General features: G+C 40.6%; 1 protein-coding gene across 23 annotated transcripts in view; it reads right to left on the bottom strand.

Annotated features, from left to right (window-relative positions):
- The window catches only part of CELF4 (CUGBP Elav-like family member 4), a 701136-nt gene that overhangs the window by 23692 nt on the left and 655829 nt on the right, over nucleotides 1-21615 (bottom strand). For all 23 annotated transcript variants that reach the window (XR_001123527.5, XR_005978079.2, XM_032744285.3 and 20 more), the window contains one exon: nucleotides 1908-2074. Coding sequence is in view for 21 of the 23 variants with exons in the window: in XM_032744285.3 (XP_032600176.1) it covers nucleotides 1947-2074 (128 nt within the window). In the remaining 2 variants the exon portion in view is untranslated. The remainder of the gene's footprint in view (nucleotides 1-1907; nucleotides 2075-21615) is intronic.

Raw genomic sequence — 21615 nt, 5'->3', positions numbered from 1 at the left:
AAATGCCCAAGCAACAAATCTTTGTCCTACTAGTGAGCAACCTTTTGTAGGAAATAAGCTGAGACCTCAAAGCACTTCATGGTGAACCATGATGATAAAAACCACCATAGACTCATACTGGCAAATCTTGAACAGCACAGATATCCACAGCCCTGCATCTTCTGACACCACCATGAGAAACAAGCATATTGTCAGCCAGCACAGCTATGCTGAGGCATAAAGCCTGGTGCCTACCTAGGGAGACCTTTGTGTCCCTTGATCCCTTTGCAGGTGTCACAGAAAGCCTCCCTGACAAAGGCAGCCCCTGCTTTAACACAATTGCACGCATGCACCCCCCCCCCCCCTCCCCTGCAAAGCCTGCAGAAAAAAAGCCAGTGTGATGAAGCAAAAAGCATTTGGATATGGCAACAGGTTTTGGTTTCAAGCTTCCAAGAGGCCTTTTCATAAGCAAGAAAAAGAAAAGAGGTTTATAAGGGGGAAAATGCATTAACGCTTATCTTCATGTAGTCACATATAAAGGAGGTTCTAAACTATGGAGGCTGTTTCCTGCACATGCACCTAATATGTTTATTGAAAGGTTTTAATCTCCTTTATGCTGTCTTCAGTGCAGCACCTCTTTCAAAGACATTTTGATCTCATTCCTGAATTCTCATTGGAAAGGATACTGCTCTGAAGACTGGAAAAATATATTTTTCAAAGATATTTGGGATCCCAGAGAAAAATTAAAACACTCTGTTTTCCTTTGGGAAAGTTGAAGATAGGGATTTCCTGCCTGTCTTAGATGAACCAAAAGAGGCCTGAATAAAAATCACAGAATCTTAGACATTACAGCTAAAATGACATAGAAAGGTCACCTAACCAATCTCTTTATCCCTAATTCAGGAGTACAAATTGCTTAGGGCTTCCTTAGGTGCTGAATTTATTGAGGAACCTCTGGTGTGGAACAGTTTTAACAAAAGGGAGACTTCCCTATTGTTCCCTGTCTCTGTAAACAAACACATAGGACTTTATATTTCTGTTTCTCAAAGAATTACCTAATGAAAGAGCAACCCAGTGGTAGAAAATATTTCCATTTTCGGAAACATCTTCATTTTTGTTATTGATGATACGTTGGGATTCCAATGAAACAAGCTGTGGCTTCTGAAATTTTTGGTGCTGTTACATGTATAAGAAGTTCCCTTGAAACCTCTAGCTGGCTTCTTTCCAGCAGTACATGGCAAATGAGTCTAAAAACGAGACCCCAGGTCCTTACTCCAGCTAAGCTTCCTTGGCTTTGGTTGGGTTTTATCTACACACAGGAGTTTTAAACAACTGACCAAGAAGTGAGCATGGATCATTCTATTAATTTCCTGGGTTTGTGAAGAAATAAATCAGGGGTTATTTTGTTGTCAAGGAGACACATTTACATTAAGTTATTATGCTGAGATGGAACTGGATACAGACTGTACCGCATGAAGAATGAAGAATGCTTTGAAACGTTTGCAACACAGAGCTTTTGAGACAGACACTGTCCCAGTCCAGTCACCTGGGATTAAACCGCAGCCCAGTCCCACCTCTTAATTGCAGATTGTCTTCAAGCACCAGAAATGCTCTCTTTCACTGAGCAGGGGGAATCAGGACAGCTGCTGACTCTCCTCTAGTGACCAGAAACACTTTCTAGAGATGCAGGATGACCATGGGATGAGGAATTTGTCTTATCCCTTGGTGAGCATCCTTCCACCTCTTTTTCTAGAGACACACACACAAACAGTTCCCAGTTTATGCATGGGTGCATGTCTGAGCAGAGTGGCTCTAGCCAGAGTCAAAAAGGCAGAAGATAGAGAGTCACAGAGCTGAATCTCCTTGAGGGTCTACAACACAGAGAGATGCTACAGGTGTAGCTGACACCCCCTTCCCCATGCAGTTACCTGTGCTAGTGCTTTGTATCCAGCGGTTCCCACAACCCTTCAGTAGGGACGATTAGCATCCTTTGGCCTCTTCAGCTGCACCTTCAGCCTCTTCATGCCAATCTGGAATCCATTCATGGCCTGGATAGCAGCTTGGGCACTGGCAGGATTGTCAAAACTCACAAAACCTGTCAAAACACGAGGCAAGGCAGGGGACTTAATGAGCTGAAGGGTGCCAAGGCACGTACATGCAACGACCACTGAGAATGAACATGGGGAAGGCAGTGAGGGCACTGAGAGGAGGGAAGTGAGGAGGAAGGAGGGTGGGCAGGTGGGCAGGAGAGTGAGGAGAGGATGGTTGCCAGTGTGGGACAAAGGATAGGAGGGGTTACAGATCAGTGTCCCAGGACACAGTGCCTGGTCTGAGTGCCAATCTGAACACTAGACTATGTGGAGCACAGGGATCCAAATGTTGGTGCCGCAAGATTTGGGTCACCTTTGAGCTGGGAGTCAGCAGATGTAATGCATGGTCTCAAGGCATTCTGTTTTCCTCTATCTCCCTCCACTGTGACTTAGGTAAACCTCTAAACCTTCCTTAACTTGCCATCATAACCTTTTCTTTGTCTTCCAATACTAATGATGAGGGGAACCTGACATACCTACTACTACGTCCTTACTATGGCAATATAAGTAAAATGTGAATATAATAAATTCTTCATTATCTTATTAATCAGCATGAATGGTTTGATTGTTGGCCAGCCAAGCAATATAAAGAGCTTTAATCACTGGCAATTTCTGCAAACTCCATGTTACTCTGCAGTTGTGAAGTGAACACAAGTGCTTTCGTAACATTGCTTTCCTATGGAATTTCAAATTTTGCCAGCAAATCTCCCAATCAACCACGGAGCACATCCAGCACTAGAAACAACTATAGTGACTGAGTATTGTATTTATGGATCACCTAAGACATTCTTTGTCCTCATTTGCTCTCTAACAGTCTGATGAAATAATATAGGTCAACCACATAGGATGCAATGCATCTAATGCATTCAGCTCAGGGGAGAGCTCTTGCTATAGCTTTGCCTTTTTTTTCTGTTTGTTTTTGGGTTTATTTTTTAAATGTATTTTTATTTTAAATTTTTTTCTTATGTTAGATTTAAAAAAAAAGGCCTCATTTTCCCATGCTGTTTATGGCTGAAGCTGGAGTGACCATGGCTCTGAGATATCAGTAAGGCAGGGGGCCATCACATTGTACAAGCATTGCTTCTGCTACTTTTGCCAGAAATGTCCCTGTGTGCCAACAACATTTCTGAGCACAAACCTTGGGTGAGACTAGCCTGGACCAGCCTGCTCTCCAGACAAAGCCATCTGTTTACCTAGCCCTGCAAGGCTCTGGCAGCACAAATCAATCCTAGGAGCCTTGCTCAACAGATAGGCTGAAATGAAGAGATGGCTATTGCAAACCCCTCAAAAAGCTAATGCTGAGTGTTTGCTGCCAGGTATACACCTGCTCCTGACAGCAGCACCAGGTCTGGCTTACAGCCTTGGGCTGTGCTGTGGATTCATTCTGCAGCTCCTCCTCCCTGGTCTAGTTCCTCTTCGGAAGTGAGTCTCACTGGTGACATAGGGTGTCTTGCATCTGAAAAAGACACAGCTGTGCATGCAAAGGCAACTTCTCACCCCTGCATTAAGATGTTCTCCCTGACCTTGGCTAATAATGTAATTTCATGCCAGGTCATGAAAGACTAAGGTCTTAGTCTCTCAAAGTGAGACAACAGGTTTGCTGAGTATGGTACACTGGGTTTTAAAAGGGATGCCCATGGAATAAGTAGGAAACCTTCTTTGTCCTCCCCTTTTGAAGCCAAGGCTCCAAGTAAACTGGCTGTCTGCACATTTTTCTGTCCAACCCACTGCATGAGGAGGTACCAACACTGCAGCTCTGAAGATGAACAAAAAGTACTCTCAAGCCCCACAGGAATCATCAAAGAAAACTGGAGGGCTATAGTGAGTAATGAGCTGTGGTTTTATGCAATAGCAATGGATCTGCTCTTGCCCTCACTTTTTAGGCAGTAAGTGATTGGTGATGTTACCAGTTTGCATGTGACTACTTGAATAATCTATCAACAAAGTCCTATAATTCATTCTCAGCAATGGAATAAATGAAACACGTGAATAAATGTACTTGGGTTCACTCAAGTACATTCAGCCATAAATACTTCTGGAAACTCCCTTGGGGATGCCTTACTTGAGCTTCAACCTTAAATATGTTGTCGATATACTTCATATCCTTGAATATAGGATGTAGTGAAACTCATTTCTTTTTAAAAATCACATCTGGTTTTCTGATATTCCTGGCCAACACACATCAGTTACATCTAAAGACTAAAGCTGTTCCATGGAAGTTCAGAGAAACTGGAATCTGTAGTGCTGAGGTTTTTTTGACTAATGTTTAACATCAAACAATTCCTGGACAAAGTGTGAGTTTTAGCACACAAGACAGGCTGTGCTCAGTGGTTAACTTGGATGTGTCCATGATGTTCTGGAAATTGAGAGAAATTAATAATTTGGGTGTAGGCCATTTTGTGCCAGCTGTCCTGAGTGCTAGGGACAAATGCCAGGTATGTTTACTTTGCTGATATACACACAGCAGTCCAATATCAAAGTTGAGTTGGCTGCAGCTGAATGGTTGCTTAGCTCATTCCTTCAGAGAACATACCTTCCCTGGAAACTTTGATTTCTACTCTTGCAACAGGTCCTTTGGGATGTCCCTCCTACTGCCTACATGTGCACATCTAGATTGTGCCTGCACATCCATCCATTTGTGAATATGTCACTTTAGGATCCTACAGTAATCAGTGGAGGTCCTGCCAATGCAGTCAGTGGAGGGTAGGGCAGGATTTCTCTGTTTTATCAGGACACCTTTAGCTGTGTTCAAATGAATCACTGATTAGGGAGCAATGCTGGCTGCAGTGAAGGCAGGCACCCAGCTTAAATCAAGGAACCTCTGCTGTGGGATCTACTTGGTTCCACAGTTAGGAGTGACATCTCAACATAAAAAGTTAACTGTCTAAATGCCTGGGTTGATCACTCCCTAAAGTGATGTTAATTGCTGAATTAAACCCTACCAGAGACGCTGCTCACTATGATAGATCATTATTTCTTTTGTGAAGACTAGACCTTAGAGGGATGATAAGCCCTTGTGCTGAGGTGCTAATATAGTTGTACCTGTGCAAGAACCTTGCTGTGATATAATCTCATGAAGTTTTACCAGTTTTTATCATCACTTTGCATTCGAGATGAAATTCTAAGCCCACTTCCTCATTCTGTGCAAAACTGTAAGTAATACAGCATTTTAACAAATGGGACTAATAAGAGAGATCAGAAGTGCATTTGCTCACTATATTTCATTTAGACCAGATAATGAAGCTGGGAATTGTACTCTGATTCTGGTATTAGTTGCCTATAGATTTGGACCAGATTTTTTTCTCCTTAGTTGTTCTAGTATTCACTGATGCAATATAAAGATCTCCTCTGGCTGGACGCTGAGGCTAGAGGAAGTGGATTTGAAAGCTGAGAAAAGAGATGGGCAAATGCCAATAACTGTGTATTTTCTTTGTGATCATAGTCTAGGGACAGAGTAGCTAATTACTCTAGTTTCATTTCACTGTTTGAGTTTTTAGGGGCCTTGATATGCTCAGAAGTTGCTGGTGCATCCAAGTCTCCCCTTTTCCTATTATTTATGTATAGCTGTGTTTGGTATTGCAGAAGGTATTTGGATGAACTCCAAAGAGAAAGAAAGCTATGGATTATCCTGAGATTTGAGACTTTACAGTGGATAAGTGATAGGCAGAGAGAAAGGCATGTTGGGCTAACAGCAGCATGTTCCTTTCTCTTCTCAGGTCAAATACCTACTGGCAGATTTGACTTTTTTTGTTGCTGATATACGCAATATTGGCAGTCAACAATCTTTGTTTCTCCTCACCTGTGTCAGTGGGATTCATGCTACTATGACAGATTTGAACATGTATGACTAGGAATAGAATGTATGCACTGGGAAAATAACATAAATACTCAGTTCCTAAATGGCTTTAGTACTTGAGCCCACGGGCTCAAAACATGATGGCAGTATTACAGTTGCTATCTGTGTTTTGAACACCACCTCTGCATTGTCATCGACATGCTTGAAGGACGAAAGGGAAAGGGAGAGGTTAAAAAGCTTGAAGTTCTTTCTGTGCATCAGTTAATTAATAATCAAAGAAATATATGTTCTGGTCTGAAGACAGTTGGTAGGGGGACAGCATTTTGTGATAAATCTACTTTATGGGGGGGATATTGGTAGTTTTTTTCTTTTTTCCTTCCCCCCCTCCGCCCCCAGGGATTATGTAAAAGCGCTTCTCTAATAAATGATTTATCAAAAGCGACAGTGAATGGCGAAAGCTGCTAGGAGGGCAAAAGCTAGCAACAGAGGGCACCTAATATTTCAGATTCTGCACAGCATCTTCCAGGAAAGGAGCTGTTGTTGGAGCCCACTTCTTCTGGCTTGCACTTTTCCTACAGGACTGTGTTAACTATCATAGGCAGAAACTGGGGTACAATTCTGGAATTGCTTTATTTTCTTCCCTTTTTTTCCAGAGAAAGTTCTCGTGGTGTGACGTGGGGAGGGATCTTTGTGCCTTTCTCATTACAGGATCAACTGGATCACCAATTGCTTTATGTAACAGATATCACCTAATGGCTGTTTTTCTCTTTTAATCAGCCAGGATGATAAAGAAGGGAATTCACAATCAATGTCAGAGTACATCTGAAGATTGTTTTGTAACTGTAAACTTTTCGTTTACAGTCCATGTGTTCTCTACGTGTCCATGAATTAATTTGTGCACTAAGAGCAGTCCTGAATGAGCACATGGATTCTTAATTGATCCTTCTGAGTTTTCTGGTTTGCCTTGCATCCATCAAGGAGAATTAGTGGTTAATGTGCAAAACAGACTCTTGATGATCTGTTACCAGGTTGAAATAACATCTTGTGTCTCTTGGGCAGGAATGTTCCTGGGGATGGAGCCCAGTGCATGGTAACTATGCTGAATTTCCCTTAAATCAGTCAATCAATCTTGACTTCTAGATGTAAGCTTTTCTTCCAGACTCCTGAACTGTGAACAGCTGATCCTACAGCAGGTTCACTCATGTAACTAGGTTGCCTTCAGGCAATAGGAAGGAAAAGAGGGACCTCAAAGAAAAGAATATTATACTTGTCTTAAAACTAAGTAGAATATTTTTATCTATGTTCCAGATCCTCGCTGCCATCTCAGAGATATACTCTGCAAGACACTGAAACAGGAGCAAGTAGAAATTGCTGCTTATTAGGTCATTTTAGACCAGACCATTTTTTAACTAGTTCTAGCCACCAGAATATTTGTCTGACTGCCATGAAGGATCTTTCCTGGTGCTTCCTGTTCCTTCAGTTATGAAAGTCACTAGCTAAGGAGAGCATCTCTGAACTTTTTCCTTTTGACATTCAATTCATATTCATTTCACTAGAGGGAAATAAGAGTAACAGAGAGCAAGGATCTGCTGCTCAGCCTCTAGGAGGGAAAGAGAAGAAATGCCACGCACAAGGCCCAGAAGAAGTCCATGCCTAATAAAGAAGTCCATGCCTCTTGCTTCCCTTGTGTCCAAAGTGCTTTCCCCTAGGCTGTAAGAAGGAAGCTTGGCCAGACTAGAACTGCAGAATCATAGAACATCCTCAGCTGGAAGGGACCCACAAGGATCATTGAGTGCAACTCCTGGCCTTACCTAGTCACACCATGCATCTGAGAATACTAAAATAGAGGGATCTGAAGAAAGTGCTGGTAATTGGTTAGACCAGAGACCTTGCTCTCCTGTTCTTCTTCCAAGAATCTGAGTCAGTAATTAAGGAATTAGTTATTGATATGATCGGTTATTAATATAACTGTTCCCTCAGCTCATGAGTTCCTTGCTTTTGCTACGGACCAGTGAAAGGTGAGATCTAGGGAGGCATTTTTTGCTGTGAAGGCAGGCATAAAGTGTTTACATCAAAGTAGTCTTCCTGTGGGAAGGGTGGCGCTCAGTAGCTCCTGTCCTTCTCCCTCCATGAGGACCTGCCCACCTACTCCTCAGACCTTCCCTGCTACTTCAGTCTATTTAATTCCTACAACTCCTCAGTTCCTTTTTCTCTGTGTTTATTAGTCTTATCAAAGAATGGAGGTTTTCCTTTAATTGCTTTGCAAGGTCTTTACCTTGCTGTGTTCTTTACACAATGTACTAGCTGCTGCCTCGCAGTTTTTTAGTGCTGTAAAGAATTTCAGGATACAATCTGTATGTAAGTAGCTCTATAATGTATGTGTGCATTGGAAGGTATTGTATTATAAGGTGATTTATGGGTACTGGAATACTCAATAAAGGAGTGCATCTACAGAGCAAGGGCATAGCACTTCAGCTGTTTTCCAGTGTCTAATAGGGTTGGATGACTTTTTGGATTATTTAACCTTCCACTGCTGTTTAATCATGTCCAAGAGAGATCTGTCTACACAGCTATCCGTCCCATCCATCCATCCATTTATTTTTTTTAATGTATGAGCAGTCAGTAACAGACGACTGTGCTAAACAACTAGTATTAAATATTTCCCATCTGTGGGAGGAGATAATTGGAAACTCAGAATATTCATGGAATTGGCTCAGAAATCTGCTGAACCATTAATGTTCATTTTAGAAATTTATAGAATATTAGAAAACCTTCAAAATGTTCCAGGAAAAGAAAAAAATCTAATATTAATTTTTAAGGGTGTAAACTAGGTGACCTGATAAACTTAGTTAAGCTTCCACAAGTGGCAGAAAAACTATAAAAATTTTGATATGAGATAATGTGGCAAAGAATTTAAAGATACACAATTAGTACCAATCATCATGGTTTCATGGAACATAACATCTATCAAATGAAACTGATTGCATGAAATTGCAAGTTCGGTGAATAAAGTAAGTTATCATAAAATGTATTCAAACTTTGCTAGAGTATTTCAGACAGCATTTCTCTACAGAAAATGAAATCTGCCCAGGAATGAGACCACCAAAAAATCTGTCAGTTGTAACAAAATTGCAGAGATTCTAGTAGGCTCCTTCAGCGGTGTGCTGAAATCTCTGTGCTATTCAATTTCTCTAGCATTACTTGGAAGACATTTGAAGTAATTACTGGTAAAATTGGCCAATCATACAAAAATGGTGAAATAATGACAGAAGTAAGTGACCTGGGTCACTGAGTAGGCTGGACGCAGTTAAAGGGTGTTCCTTTTAATTCAATAAAATTGTAAAATTAAGTATCTGCAGGAAAAAACGAGTCACTCATAAAAAGAGGAACTCCTCATTAGAAAACAGTACCTTTTAAGAAGAAGATGGGTGTCATAGTAACAACCAAATATATGAGCTTTCAGGACTGTGTTGAAATTCTCAAAGTCCCAAGACTTTGGTAGTTTTGGGATGAAGTTAACCTTTGTTGAATATTCTCTAGAAATAGCAAGGTAGTGTTACTTCTGAGTATAGCTCAGGAAAGATCCTTACTGGAATTCTGCATTTAGTTCTAGTGATTGTTCTACAAAACAAGTAAGTTTAAATACTTATTCAAAAGTAAAAGACTAATTATATGTCTGAAAGAGTAATGAGAGTGGCCACAGTTTATTGAAAAGAAAGTTAAACTTACTTCTGACCATAGTGTATACATAATACCTACTAAAACATGGAGTTATTTTAGAATGGGGGAAAAAAAGAAAAGCTTGCAGATTTCTCCTAGCTAGAAGCTGGCATTTGTCAAATTTAAAATGGAAATAAGACACAAATTCTGCATATTTTAAATGGTGAAGGTAATGAACTGTTTTGGAAAACATCTTGTTTAGCAATAGGGGTGGAGCACCTATCACATGAAACCTTGATTAAGAGATTTCCTAAAAGGGATGCTATGATTCAAGCAGAAGGTTTTAACCTGTCACATGAGCTGAGGCACCCGGCATATGTTATTTTAGACTTCAGACCAAAGGATCAGAACAGTCTCTTCTGATACTGCATATCTGTCTATTGTTCATTTTGCAGTTCAGATATTTAGAGAATCAGTTCTTGCTTACTAATCTGGGATGGACTGAGGTAACAGTCGTGATACAGGTGACAATTGATGTTAATGCCTTATAATAAATGGCCCCAAAGTGTGGGCTGCAGACCACTGAGAGGGCTGACTGGTACTCGTTCTTCATCTTGCTTCTAGCTGAGACAAACTGAACAGATGGGAAGGGGAGATTAAATGACGAGTGAAAGTAGATGGCATGATTAACTTTCTCGAAAGGTCAGAACACCCAGTGCAGAAGGTAGCTTGAAATACACAAGTATCTTCCTTATGTCACCTTCCCATCTTCCTGTGCATGAAACTGCCTCTCCACATTGCAACAGTGTGAACCGGAGTGTGCAGAGAAGTTGGTCCTTGTTTTTGTGCAGTGCAGTGAGTGTTGGATGATCTCCAGATGGAGAAATATCCAGGCAGAAGAAGCAGAGGGCTATAGATGCTGACCCTGAATATGGCCTTTAAGAGCAAGAAGGACTGCTCCAGTTAAGAGTCTTCTCTTTCATAATCTCTATGGTGTTTGATTATTTTTCATAGGAAAATTGTTGTCATTACTCATGTTGAAAGCACATGGGTAAAACTCTAGATTAGACTAGAATTCTGACAATTTAAACATCTGCATGGTCAGATCTGATCTGAGGGTTCAAACTCAAAGAGGGGAAATTTAGATGATATATATTAAAGAAATTCTTTACTGTGAGAGGGATGAGACTCTGGCACATATTGCCCAGAGAAGCTGTGGATGCCACATTCCTGGAAGTGTTCAATGCCAGGTTGGATGGGGCTGGGAGCAATCTGGTCTAGTGGAAAGTGTCCCTGCCTGTGGCAAGGGACTGGAATGAGATGATTTTTAAGGTCCCTTCCAATCCAAATGATTCTATGATTCTGTGATCCAAGGTTTTGGCTCATATATACATCTGGGCACGTGATCAGGACTAACTTTTTCTAAAAAGATAAAAGGGAGTAAAAATTTCATATAGAAAACCACAACAGATCTCTCATCATGACAGTAGATTAAAGATTAGAACTTCTCCTGTAAAAAGAGGTTTTCTAGTGGATGAGCAATTACTTGTCTGATGCTATGGACTGTAGTTCTACCTATTCTTATAAGTAGGAGTTGAAGCCATCCAATGAATTGATGGAAGAAGTGAAGGACTGAAGCTTTAGCCATTTTTTGGAGAGCCCATGAATCAGATACTGGACCAGTATACATACATGTCAGCTGTGGACAAAAAGCACTGTTGTTATTGTACAATAAATATAATGTTCCAGCCCAGGTGATAATTATGATCTTCCTCACAAGAACAAACAGCCCGTGATCACCCATAGATGACTAAATAGCATTTGCCCTCTTTTTGAATGATGAGTAGGACTGAAGCTATTTCCTAAATGCTCTCAGAAATGGATGGAATTCTTCTTGACTTGTTTTCTGAGCCTTCCTTGAAAACATCTGATGTCATCATGTGCCAGAATAAGGTTTATGGGGGAAATCACATGGCTGAAAAAAGCAGGTGAACTTTTGAGGATATATGCTCTTCTCCAATGTGAAACTGGAAATAAAGGATGAGTATAATGTAGGTTTTGCACAAGTTCTAAGCAGATGCTGATACTCAGTTAAGGAGATTGTTACTGAATCAAAATGAAGTCTATTTTTACATTTGTTTTGTTGAAGTTTCCAGTATAAACCAGATGAAAATAGCTATTGAAGCTCCTAGCAGCCATGTCACAATCCGTTTTTCATCGAAATCTAATTTCTTTGCTCCCCGATTCTCTCTTGGATCCTGCTTCATTTGCAGCTTTTTAATAAGGAAGCCATGTATGAACAAGGCAACTGCTGAAATCACAAGTCATCCTTCTTGATCCAAAAGAGGCAAGTATCATAAAGAGTGACCTTGTTCTTGAAAATATTTCCTATTAGGTAAGGTAATAAAATTTCTTCCTGGACTAATCAAGAAAAATAATCCAAAAACCAAAGCATTCAAACAAACCAGGAAATCCTGTAAGGAAGGTGAGCTGTGAGCTGTACTAGTCACTATTTTTAGCAGTTCTCTCATGTCCCAGGTAGCCTCTGAAATACATCCCTTTTTGGTGCAGCAAGGCACAGAACCTTCCCATCTTGCTCTTGCTGACCATTACTTAGATGGACAACTACCCACCCCTTCCTTGCTCGTTGTTGAACACCTGACACCTCATAATGGGTAGTTTGGGACAACCAAACAGAGACAGTCTTTCTTTCCCAATGTTGTTTTTGAAAAAAGAAGCCTGACAATCATTTTCTTGCCCTTTGGGAGTGGTTGAAAACATGGAGGTTTTACAATGACAGTGAAAGTACTACAAAAGTAATAGCTGTTTGAATCTGGAGATGTTATCTTCCAGTTAAAATTATAGCAGAGATGCTGATAAATTCCTGTGGATCCTCCAGCAGAATATTCACCATTACTGGCCTTCAAAGGCCTGAATCTTGGAGATCTCAGTGAAGAACAGTCTGCAGCTCCTCAGAATAGTTACATTCAGTCTGTGGGACCTGAATCATAACACAGATTTACTAAATCCTGATCTAGAGGGGCCTTTGCCCAGTGACCCATTTGAGCTCTTGAATCCACACCTGGGTAGAAGACTGTAAAATGAAATTTTGTTTTAATTACTGAAAAAGAGGAGTAGAAATATATCTTGAAAACATGGTTTTGAAAATGCATTTTAACAGAAAAGCTAAAGACCTGAGAAAGGCATGATATGTTAGTAATTTTTAAAGAGATCTTAATTTGAAAGGATGGGGTAAAAATAAGAGACACTCCTAAAAAAAACACGTGTATTTTGGATCAAATTCAAAAACCCAGTAGCAAAAATTCTCTCATTAGAATTAAAAAAACAAAACAAAACAAAACAAAAAAAAACCCAAAAAAACCCCAACAACTAGCAAAACAATAATCCTTCTGAAACTTGTTCAGGCATGTCAGAAGATGCACAAAGACCTGGCTAAAAGTTTTATGATTTCTAAAGACCTCTCTAGAGAAGGATTTAAAGGGTCTGTAGAGACTTATCTTTAGAAGAATAATTTAATTTCACCTTTAAATGATGAGAACACAATCACATTTTTAGGTTGTCTTGTCCAAAAGGAAGAAAATCTGTTTCCTGTCAGAGTTCATGGAACATCTGGATGATACTCTTAACCATATGAGTTAATTTTTGGTAGTTCTGGGAGGAGCAGGAGGTTGAACACTGTGAATTTTAGAGGTCCCTTCCAACTCGATAAGGTAAGATTCACAGAGGTGCATGGTGGGAGAATGAGAGACAGGGGATGTAAATTGGAACAGCAGAGGTTCAGACAGAATACAAGGAAAAGCTCTTCACCTTGAAGGACAGTAAGCATTGGAGAAGGTTGCTAAATTCAAACAATTGTTCAGCAATTTTCATTGTTTCCAATAACAATTGTGTCTGCAAGTTTTTTATATTTGTTATTGAATAAATTTATGTGTAGTACATGTATAATGTAAACACCTATGCATATCTTATATAATATATACATAATGTAAATACTTATATATGTGTGATATGACAGATCAACCCTGGGGAGAGTAGAGCTGATGCCAAAGTGTTTTTGGTGATTTGATATAGATGAAACCAGAAGTGGTTAAGAATGATACACCTGTTTTTATGGGGATCTGCAAGCTTTTACCCTGATGACAGCTTTTGAATATATCAATATATAATATTTGAAGATGCTAATTTTATCTGGGACATTTTTGATTTAGGGTTACTTACTTTAAAAAGGAAGATATCATATGCAGCCATAAATTGAAACAACGATAAGGTTGTTGCGAAATGAAGTACTCAATTTAGAAATGCAAGAAATTATGTTACCTATAAAATTTTAATTCTGTATTGCTTTCTATATGCATAAAGGCATTGCTTCTAACCATACATTTCTGTATTTTTCTTTCATGGCATCCTTGCTTTAATTACTGTCGAGAATGAATAACATAAGAGGGCAAGGAAAATGGCAATGTATCAGACTTGTTATTGTAAGTGATGAAATTTAGACAGTAAATAAGTCAGGGAAAGGATGGTTTTGTAGTTGTACAACCAGATGTTGACTTGGAAAACTGGAATTTGTCCCTATTTCTGCCATGACATCCCAGTTATGCTAAGTATATCATATACCACAGAATTCCTTTAGTAAGACCTCTAGGCTGTTTTTTTACTATTAAAATAGAGCAGGTTCTGAGTGCCAGTGGTACACCAAGGATTGACTCTATGTCATTAAATTCTCCTATCTCTCAAAAATGGGTGTTCTGTCCCTTGTCATTGCTGAGTCATGCCCAAGCAAGGTCCAGATGTGGCTTAATTGTCATGGCCCAAATTGAGATAGTGGCATACAAATGTTAAAAATATATGTAAAATTGTGTCAGAGTGTTTTTTTGCAGATGTGTGAATCCTCTTTAGTTTTCAGTGAAGATGAAGATTAACTGGGTTTTCCTGTTCTCTTGGTGCATGGCCTGAGATTTCACTGGCAGAAAGGCTGCTGCCTATACCTGCATCTGAAGCAGACAAAAACATAGCATGCTGTGCATTATGCTAAATTCTTAGGCAAAGCACATAAACCGACTGATCAAGCTTGTGGCAATTCAGATTAGAAATCCAAGATCAAGAAATAATTTTGGATATTTCTCTGCCTTATCATCCGCTTGCTGTAATGAGGACACCATGACCACCAGCAAAATGCTGTTACTTAGCTCTGTGAACCTCTCAAATGCTCTGCTGGGAAGGGTCTTAGGAAAACAGATGAGGAAATAAAAATTAATTCATATTCATGGCAAAGTCTGAGTATCATATAAAAGGAAGGCTTGGGGCCAAGCATGAAGATGTGAGGATCTATTAAACAGCTGCTCAATAACTAACCAGGCAACAGACTTCAAGATGTTGAAGAGCAGACCTGTGCCGTGGATGAGGGATATGAGGAAGCTGAAGATAGGTATATGGGGGGATGGATGCCTGCATGGACTGATAGAGACTAATCCATTTTACAGCTTGAATTGTCCTTGCATCAGAGATTTTGGGAGAACAAAAAATAAACTGAGATGCCATGGGTTGACAAAAGGCTCTAGCAGGTCAGCAGTCCCACAAGAGTAGGATGTGTTAAGTCTGCAATCTGCAAATCCATCACTTTGTGTTCAGAAATGGACTTGCCCATTGGAGGGGTCATTATTCTGACTTCTGAACAGAAACTTCTGACTGGAATAAAAGTAGCACTAAAACTCCTGGTATTAACTCTTAACTCTGGTTATGTCTATTAGTCAGACAGTGACCATTTCCATTTTGAATGTCACTAAAAGAGTAGCCACAATGATCATGCAGTAATGAGTTCCTCCATCTAATTACCCCAGGAGAAAGAGCATTTAAAATGATGGGGTAAGTGTGCATGTGAATAGGTATGTACACACATACCCATAACTTAAAAAAAAAATTCTGGGTAGACTTTATCACTTGTTGGGGGAGATGGACAGAACAGTGATAGGCACATGGACACCCAGATAAATAGAAGATAGGTTCTGATAACATATTCGTGTCTAATATATTGTTGAGCTACAAAAGAAAGCAGAAGTTTCTGTGCACAATAGGTTTTTTTAATGTGAGTTATTGGGAAAAGACAGAGCTGTCCCTTTAAGTGGAAAGCTGCTAACAGCTGTTCCTTATGCATACATGCTTGCTTGGTCTGAAAGTTTTGGTAAGTCAGTGCATAACTGACAGTTAGATTTATCTCCCCAATAAGCAATCAACATTATAATAAAGGAAAAATGCTTTCAGTGCACCTTTGAGAGTGCATCAGAAATTAATCTAAACATCAAATTAATTATAGTTTGTAAATGAATAGTGGCTCACAGCCCTAATACTTCTCCCGTTCCTCCTCCTCCCCCTAAAGCCTCCCCCAACCAACTGCAATGGCTGGAGGTGCTGTACAGTGAATTTGATGAACGGCTCCTTCTCTTTCTTACTCACACAAGTCTTTCCTTATCAGCTGGAAGAGTTCCATCCTCACTCTGCAGACCTGAAATCTCAGAGCTTGGCTGCTTTGGAAGAGGCTAGTAAATATTAAACTTCTATGTCTCTTTCCCCTTCTCTCTGATAGCTCAAAGCATCCCTCTGGGGGTGTCCTCCTCCCCTTGGATTAGTTTCCACCTAAGCTGGACACCTTATGAGTCCCTCCTTGGCTCTCTGGCTATGCCAGGTCCTTCAGAGTGGAGAGGATCACCATAAACCAGTGCTGATCTGAACTGAAACACACCAGGGATCAGACATGCTTAATGTCCCTGGAAAATAGTTTCTGTTTTGTCTCAACTGCGGCACTCAAGCGAATGGCTGCTTCCATTGCTCTTTGAGCTTTGATCTGTAGGCTGTAGCCATATGGGAATGACAAAAAGAGCCCTGAAACAAAATGTATTGTCACTAGATCGTGTGAAATAAAGGACAGAGGCCAATTCTAAGGGCTACAGGGAGAAAGGATCAGGTAGAGACTTCCTTAGGAAATTTGAAATCAGGTTAAGAGTAAAAAGAAGAAAATAAATCAAACTTAATCATAGTACTGATAACAGCAACAAACAGAACTACATGCTACAAGTCCTTTCTAATAATGCATCTATTTCATGGGAATTTCCTGTTTACCAAAAGACTCAGAAAAGAACCCCCAAAAACCTTTTATCTGATAAATTACTTTCCTCATCCATGAATCCTAAAGACCTGTGCAAAAGAGTCAGGGTACTTTTCCAAGAAGGGGAGCCCAATCCTAACAGCTAGCCTGCCCTGTGATCACCCATATGGGCTATGAACATAACAACTAGAATTTCTTTCGTTTACAACACCTTAGTTCTGCACCTGCTCATATCCTAGATGAACCCAAGGAGAGTTGTTGCCCCTTTTTTTTTTTTTTTTAATATTTTTATTTTATTAAATGAGAAACTGCCATATTTAGCAGGGCATATTGGAGGCACGTTGTCAGCAGGCGCTGAACAATATTTTCTTAATGTACCTCAGGGTCCTTTGTTCCACTCCTGTGTCTTGTGGAGTGCTGCCAATGCACTTTAGACCTAATGTGCAATGCCCCTTGTCCCAGGGCTCTGCACAGCTTTGCCAGTGTCCTATTCTCTTGACACATCTTCCTTCTTTCTATTTCAGCTTCCAGATTGAAACTCTGTAGATCATCATGACCTGCCTGCTGCCTTGCATCTCCCACTCCACGTTTTTTGCCACCACACTGCAACATTTAACTGCCACAGCATGTTTTTAATAACAGAATACATGTTCTACCCATCCCTCAGCCCTTCTCCCGAGCTTCACCCCCTCCTGTGTTCAGTTCTCATTCCTCACTGCTTTTCTCACTTTTAATCTCTCTCCTTTGTCTCCCCAGCTTCTTTTCATAAGCTAAGAGGAGTTTAGTAGGGAATAGAATTATTTAACAGCAAATTTAATTAACTATTATGACCCTCATCAAGTGATGGTGTTTTGTCTATTTTGGCATCTTCATGTAAGATTGGATGATTTTCCAAATGAGGTGGTCTATTAACAACTTTCAAATGCACTCCCTGCAGGAATCTGGAATGAAACAATCAATGTTCATGTGGAACTAGGAGTCAGACAAGATATTTCCTTTAGGACATATAAAGCTATGGTCCTAAGAAGCCTTTGCAGTTTGTAAGCTGGAATGCTCCTTGTTTTGTTTAATGTGGGACATTTCAAAAAGGGCCGGCATGTTTTGCTGATATGAAAGGGCAGAAATGGAGAAAAACATATGCCACTCGTGGTTGCTTACAGCTGTGGTGTCAGAGCATGTCAAGCTGAGTGGATGGAAACCACCGAGTCTCTCTGGGAATAAGACAGGCTGTTCACAGACTTCTGGAGTCACTGTCCTATGGGGAGAAACTGAAGCTGCTACAGCAATGGATCTGAAGAACAGTCACATGCTAAGGAGACATGTAGGGTACAAAGCAGGGACATGGAGCAGAATTTGCCTGACAGTGTCTGCTGCTCAATGGTGTGCAAAACATTGGCAGATCCAGGTGCTTATTGCTCTCAGAAAGAGGTGACTGGACCAAGTGTTCCAGTAAAGCAATTCATCCAGCTTTAATTTTTCTACATCTTGTTTGATAATTTGGGATAACTATTTGACCTCTGCTTCTCCATCCATCTTCTCTTTTTTTCTAATTTCTGACATATCTTCCTAATTAATACTGCCCAAACCTGTCTTGATTGCTCTCTTCTGTTAAAATATTTTTCTAGAATATGTCTGTCTCTGTATTTCACTAACTTAATGTCTTCAAGTGCTTTCTTTAAATGTGTCTTATGAGATAATATTGAGTGTTGCTGGGCTGTGCTGCAGTGTCACCCTATGACAGAGGTAGAGTTAGACATGTGTGGGCAGGGTGAAAAGTTGCCCTTCTCACACTGCCTACTTGCTTTAGCAGCCTTAATAGTGTTGTTGTACATGAGCTCTCTTTTAACCTTGTACACAAACTGTTGGGATTTAAACTATCTACATAGCTGAGAGGGGAATTATCACCAGAACCACTGAGACCAGCACAAAGATGTAATCCACATCCTCTGACATTTAGCACACCTACACACAGAATAACTCACACATGTGTAGTGGGAATGTGAGAGACCCAGTGCAAATTCTGCCTTGTGCAGACACAAACTCTGGGCTCCTGCAGATGTTGACATTCAGGCCGCAGCACACTTTACCTCTGTGCAAGGCTTCCTAGACCAGCCCACTCTGAGAATGGTAGTCACTGTCTTCAAGGAGTGTCCAGCTAACTGTAATTTTTCTCTGAGTGAGATGAGTCCTGCTGTGGCCCTGCCATTCACTGGGAATTGACAGCATGGTCCAGTTGGGGAAACATGCTGGCTGCAAAAGGAGTGTGTGGGCAGAGGCTACAGCTCTTACTGTAGCTCTCACTAAATGCCCACTCAATGAGGGCATTGAGTGAAGAACCAGTGAGAGAGAAGAGAGTAGGGCAGAACAGTGAAGAGCTGTGAAAGTGAAATTACTAAGTCTGAATACAAGAATGGGGACAGGACAGTGCCTGAGGAGAAACCCAAGGGGATGCAGATATGGTCGGTGATGGAAGCTTAGGTCATGGGGATACACAGGGTGTTGGTGAATGGGAAGGACAAGGATGGTCTGCATTTGGCCATGTTACAGTTTCATCAGGACAGGGACGGGAGAAAAAAAAGCCAGAGGTTTGAAAACTGCAAGAGAAAATGAAGGATTTGGGTCTACCCTGGGTGTGTGTGGCAGAAGAAAAGTCACAAGCAAAGAATCCTCCCAGACTAAATTACTTTTTTCAGTAAGAAGTCAGGGTTGTTTCTTAGGCAGCCTTACACAGTGGAGCAGGCAGTCCCATTAGGGCAAACAACAGACATACTCTGAACACTTTCATATTTTATATCTGGTATTGGTGTTTACTGTAGCTGGCATTCCTCACTGCTCCTTGTCAGGCAGGAGGCAGTGACCTGTAAATTAAGAACGTCAAAGCTTGCTGACCACACTATGGTTTCTTTAGCATGTGCAGGTGCTAATGGTTCTCTGCAGGCTCATGGACTCCAGAAACCAGGAGAAAAGTTTGTTTCTGATCTTATTTTCTTCCTAACACACCTGTACCTGCCCCAGTATTTTCCTGCCAGTAGTGGCAGAAAGAGATAGATTTGTGTTCAAAATGCAGGCAAGAATTCAGAGGCAAATAATAAGGAAAAAATAAATCATAGAACAGTTTGGGTTGGAAGGTACCTTTGAGTTCATCAAGTTACAACCATCCTTGTCCTGTGCAGGGACACTTTCCACCAGGCCAGGTTGGTCCCAGCTTCAACCAACACGGCCTTGGACACTTCTTAAGTATGGGACATCCACAGTTTCTGTGGCCAGCCTGTGCCAGGGCCTCACCATGCTCACAGTCAAGAATTTTTTCTTAATAGATAAGCTATATCTCCCCTCTTTCACTTTAAAGCCATTCCCCCTTGTCCTGTTTCTACACAACTTTGTAAAAAGTCCATCTCAGCTCTCTTTCATTCACTTAAAATACTGGAAGGTGCTATCAGGTTTCCCTGGAGCCTTCTCCAGGCTGAACAACCTAAATTTTCTCAGCTCATCTTCATAGGAATGGTGACCCAACCCCCTGATCATCCTTGTGGGCCTCCACAGTCCTATTTTGACATGCTGCTCTACTGACTTGTTCAGTTTGTGCTAGCTGTTTACAGGTTGTTCAATAGTTAGACAAAAGCATAAAATAAAGTTTTTTCTGTTCCCATGGAAAAAAACCATGGTGACATTTTTCTCCATAGAATTTTTAAAGTTTGTCTAAAGCAGGACTTCTTGACAATTTCTCAACAACCTGGGGCTAAACTCTGTTACAGCAATTTATTTGGGATCTGCTTAGCGGATATATTTTAAAAGGTCATATAATAGAATATATCTTTCTGGGGCCAGATAGAATTGTCCCCCCAGGCTAGCAATTGGAGAGCTCTAGCTGTACTAAAAAAAAGTGAAATAGAATGCAAATGCTGTGTTCTTACATGTTGAGTTTTTGGAAATGTTTTAGCAGCAAAGAAGGAATTTTCTTACTTTCAAAGTTAATAAAATCCCTTATTTTCCTTTAGGAAAAAGTAATTTATTTTTTATTTAAATTTATTTCCTCAACAAAAATGCCAGCTTCCATAGACTTAGCAAAACAATTGAAAGGCCTGATTTCCTCTAATCACTTTTACATTTTTACATTGCTTTAAATCTGAAGGTCAGGAGGGTGGGAAGTTTTGAAAAGCAACATAACCTACTTGTGATTGTTAGCTACTTGTGCTTCTGTTATTTCTATCCTTCTGGAGGTGGTGGATGTGGAAGCATAGGTAACATATTTGTCTGAGACCAGCAGTCACAGCAGGCACTCAGCTCTATGGAAAACTAGGAGAAATCCAGAGACAACTGGCACTTGACACCTGGGATCACAAACTGACTGGACCTGGATATTTGTGTCTCAGAAGCAGATATAAGGTGGCCAAGATGCACTAGCAATCTTTAATTCCTTCTTTTGGTTGTCTGTGTGCTTGAGTCATACTTCCAAAGGAACACCTCCCTTTTTCAGCTTTCAATATCCCAGTTACTTCTGGCGTTCATCCAACAAGCTGATGTTTAGTTTCTCCAAGAAAACTCAAGAAAAGTTTTGGCTAAGGGCCCTCAGCTCCTGCTTAACTCTCAGCCTCGATCTCACAGTACCTCAGAAGCAGCCCCAAATCCCTGCCTATGAATGGGGTGTGTGTTGTGTCCTCATGGGGCCTTGTAGCCATGAGCCTTTGAACTGAGTGGGATAAGGCTCACAGCTGTCCAGAAGGCTTCCATTTACTACTTTATGTGGAGAACCAGACCCAGAATTCCTCTAAACATAGATGACAATTTCACTGCCAAAGGTCCATTTCTAACCTGCGGATCTCCTTGGAGCATCAGTTTCAGTGTCACCTAGAGCTGTGCTGGTCTACTTAACTTGTTGTGAAATTTTTATGTGTGTGTGTATATATATATATATATATATATGTGTGTGTGTATGTGTGTGTGTGTGTGTGTGTGTGTGTGTGTGT

The sequence above is a fragment of the Taeniopygia guttata genome, chromosome Z, assembly GCF_048771995.1.
Source record: "Taeniopygia guttata chromosome Z, bTaeGut7.mat, whole genome shotgun sequence".
In the NCBI taxonomy this organism is placed as follows: Eukaryota; Metazoa; Chordata; class Aves; order Passeriformes; family Estrildidae; genus Taeniopygia; species Taeniopygia guttata.
Note: the sequence above shows the minus strand (reverse complement) of the source record. Positions and strands in the feature narration are given on the sequence as shown.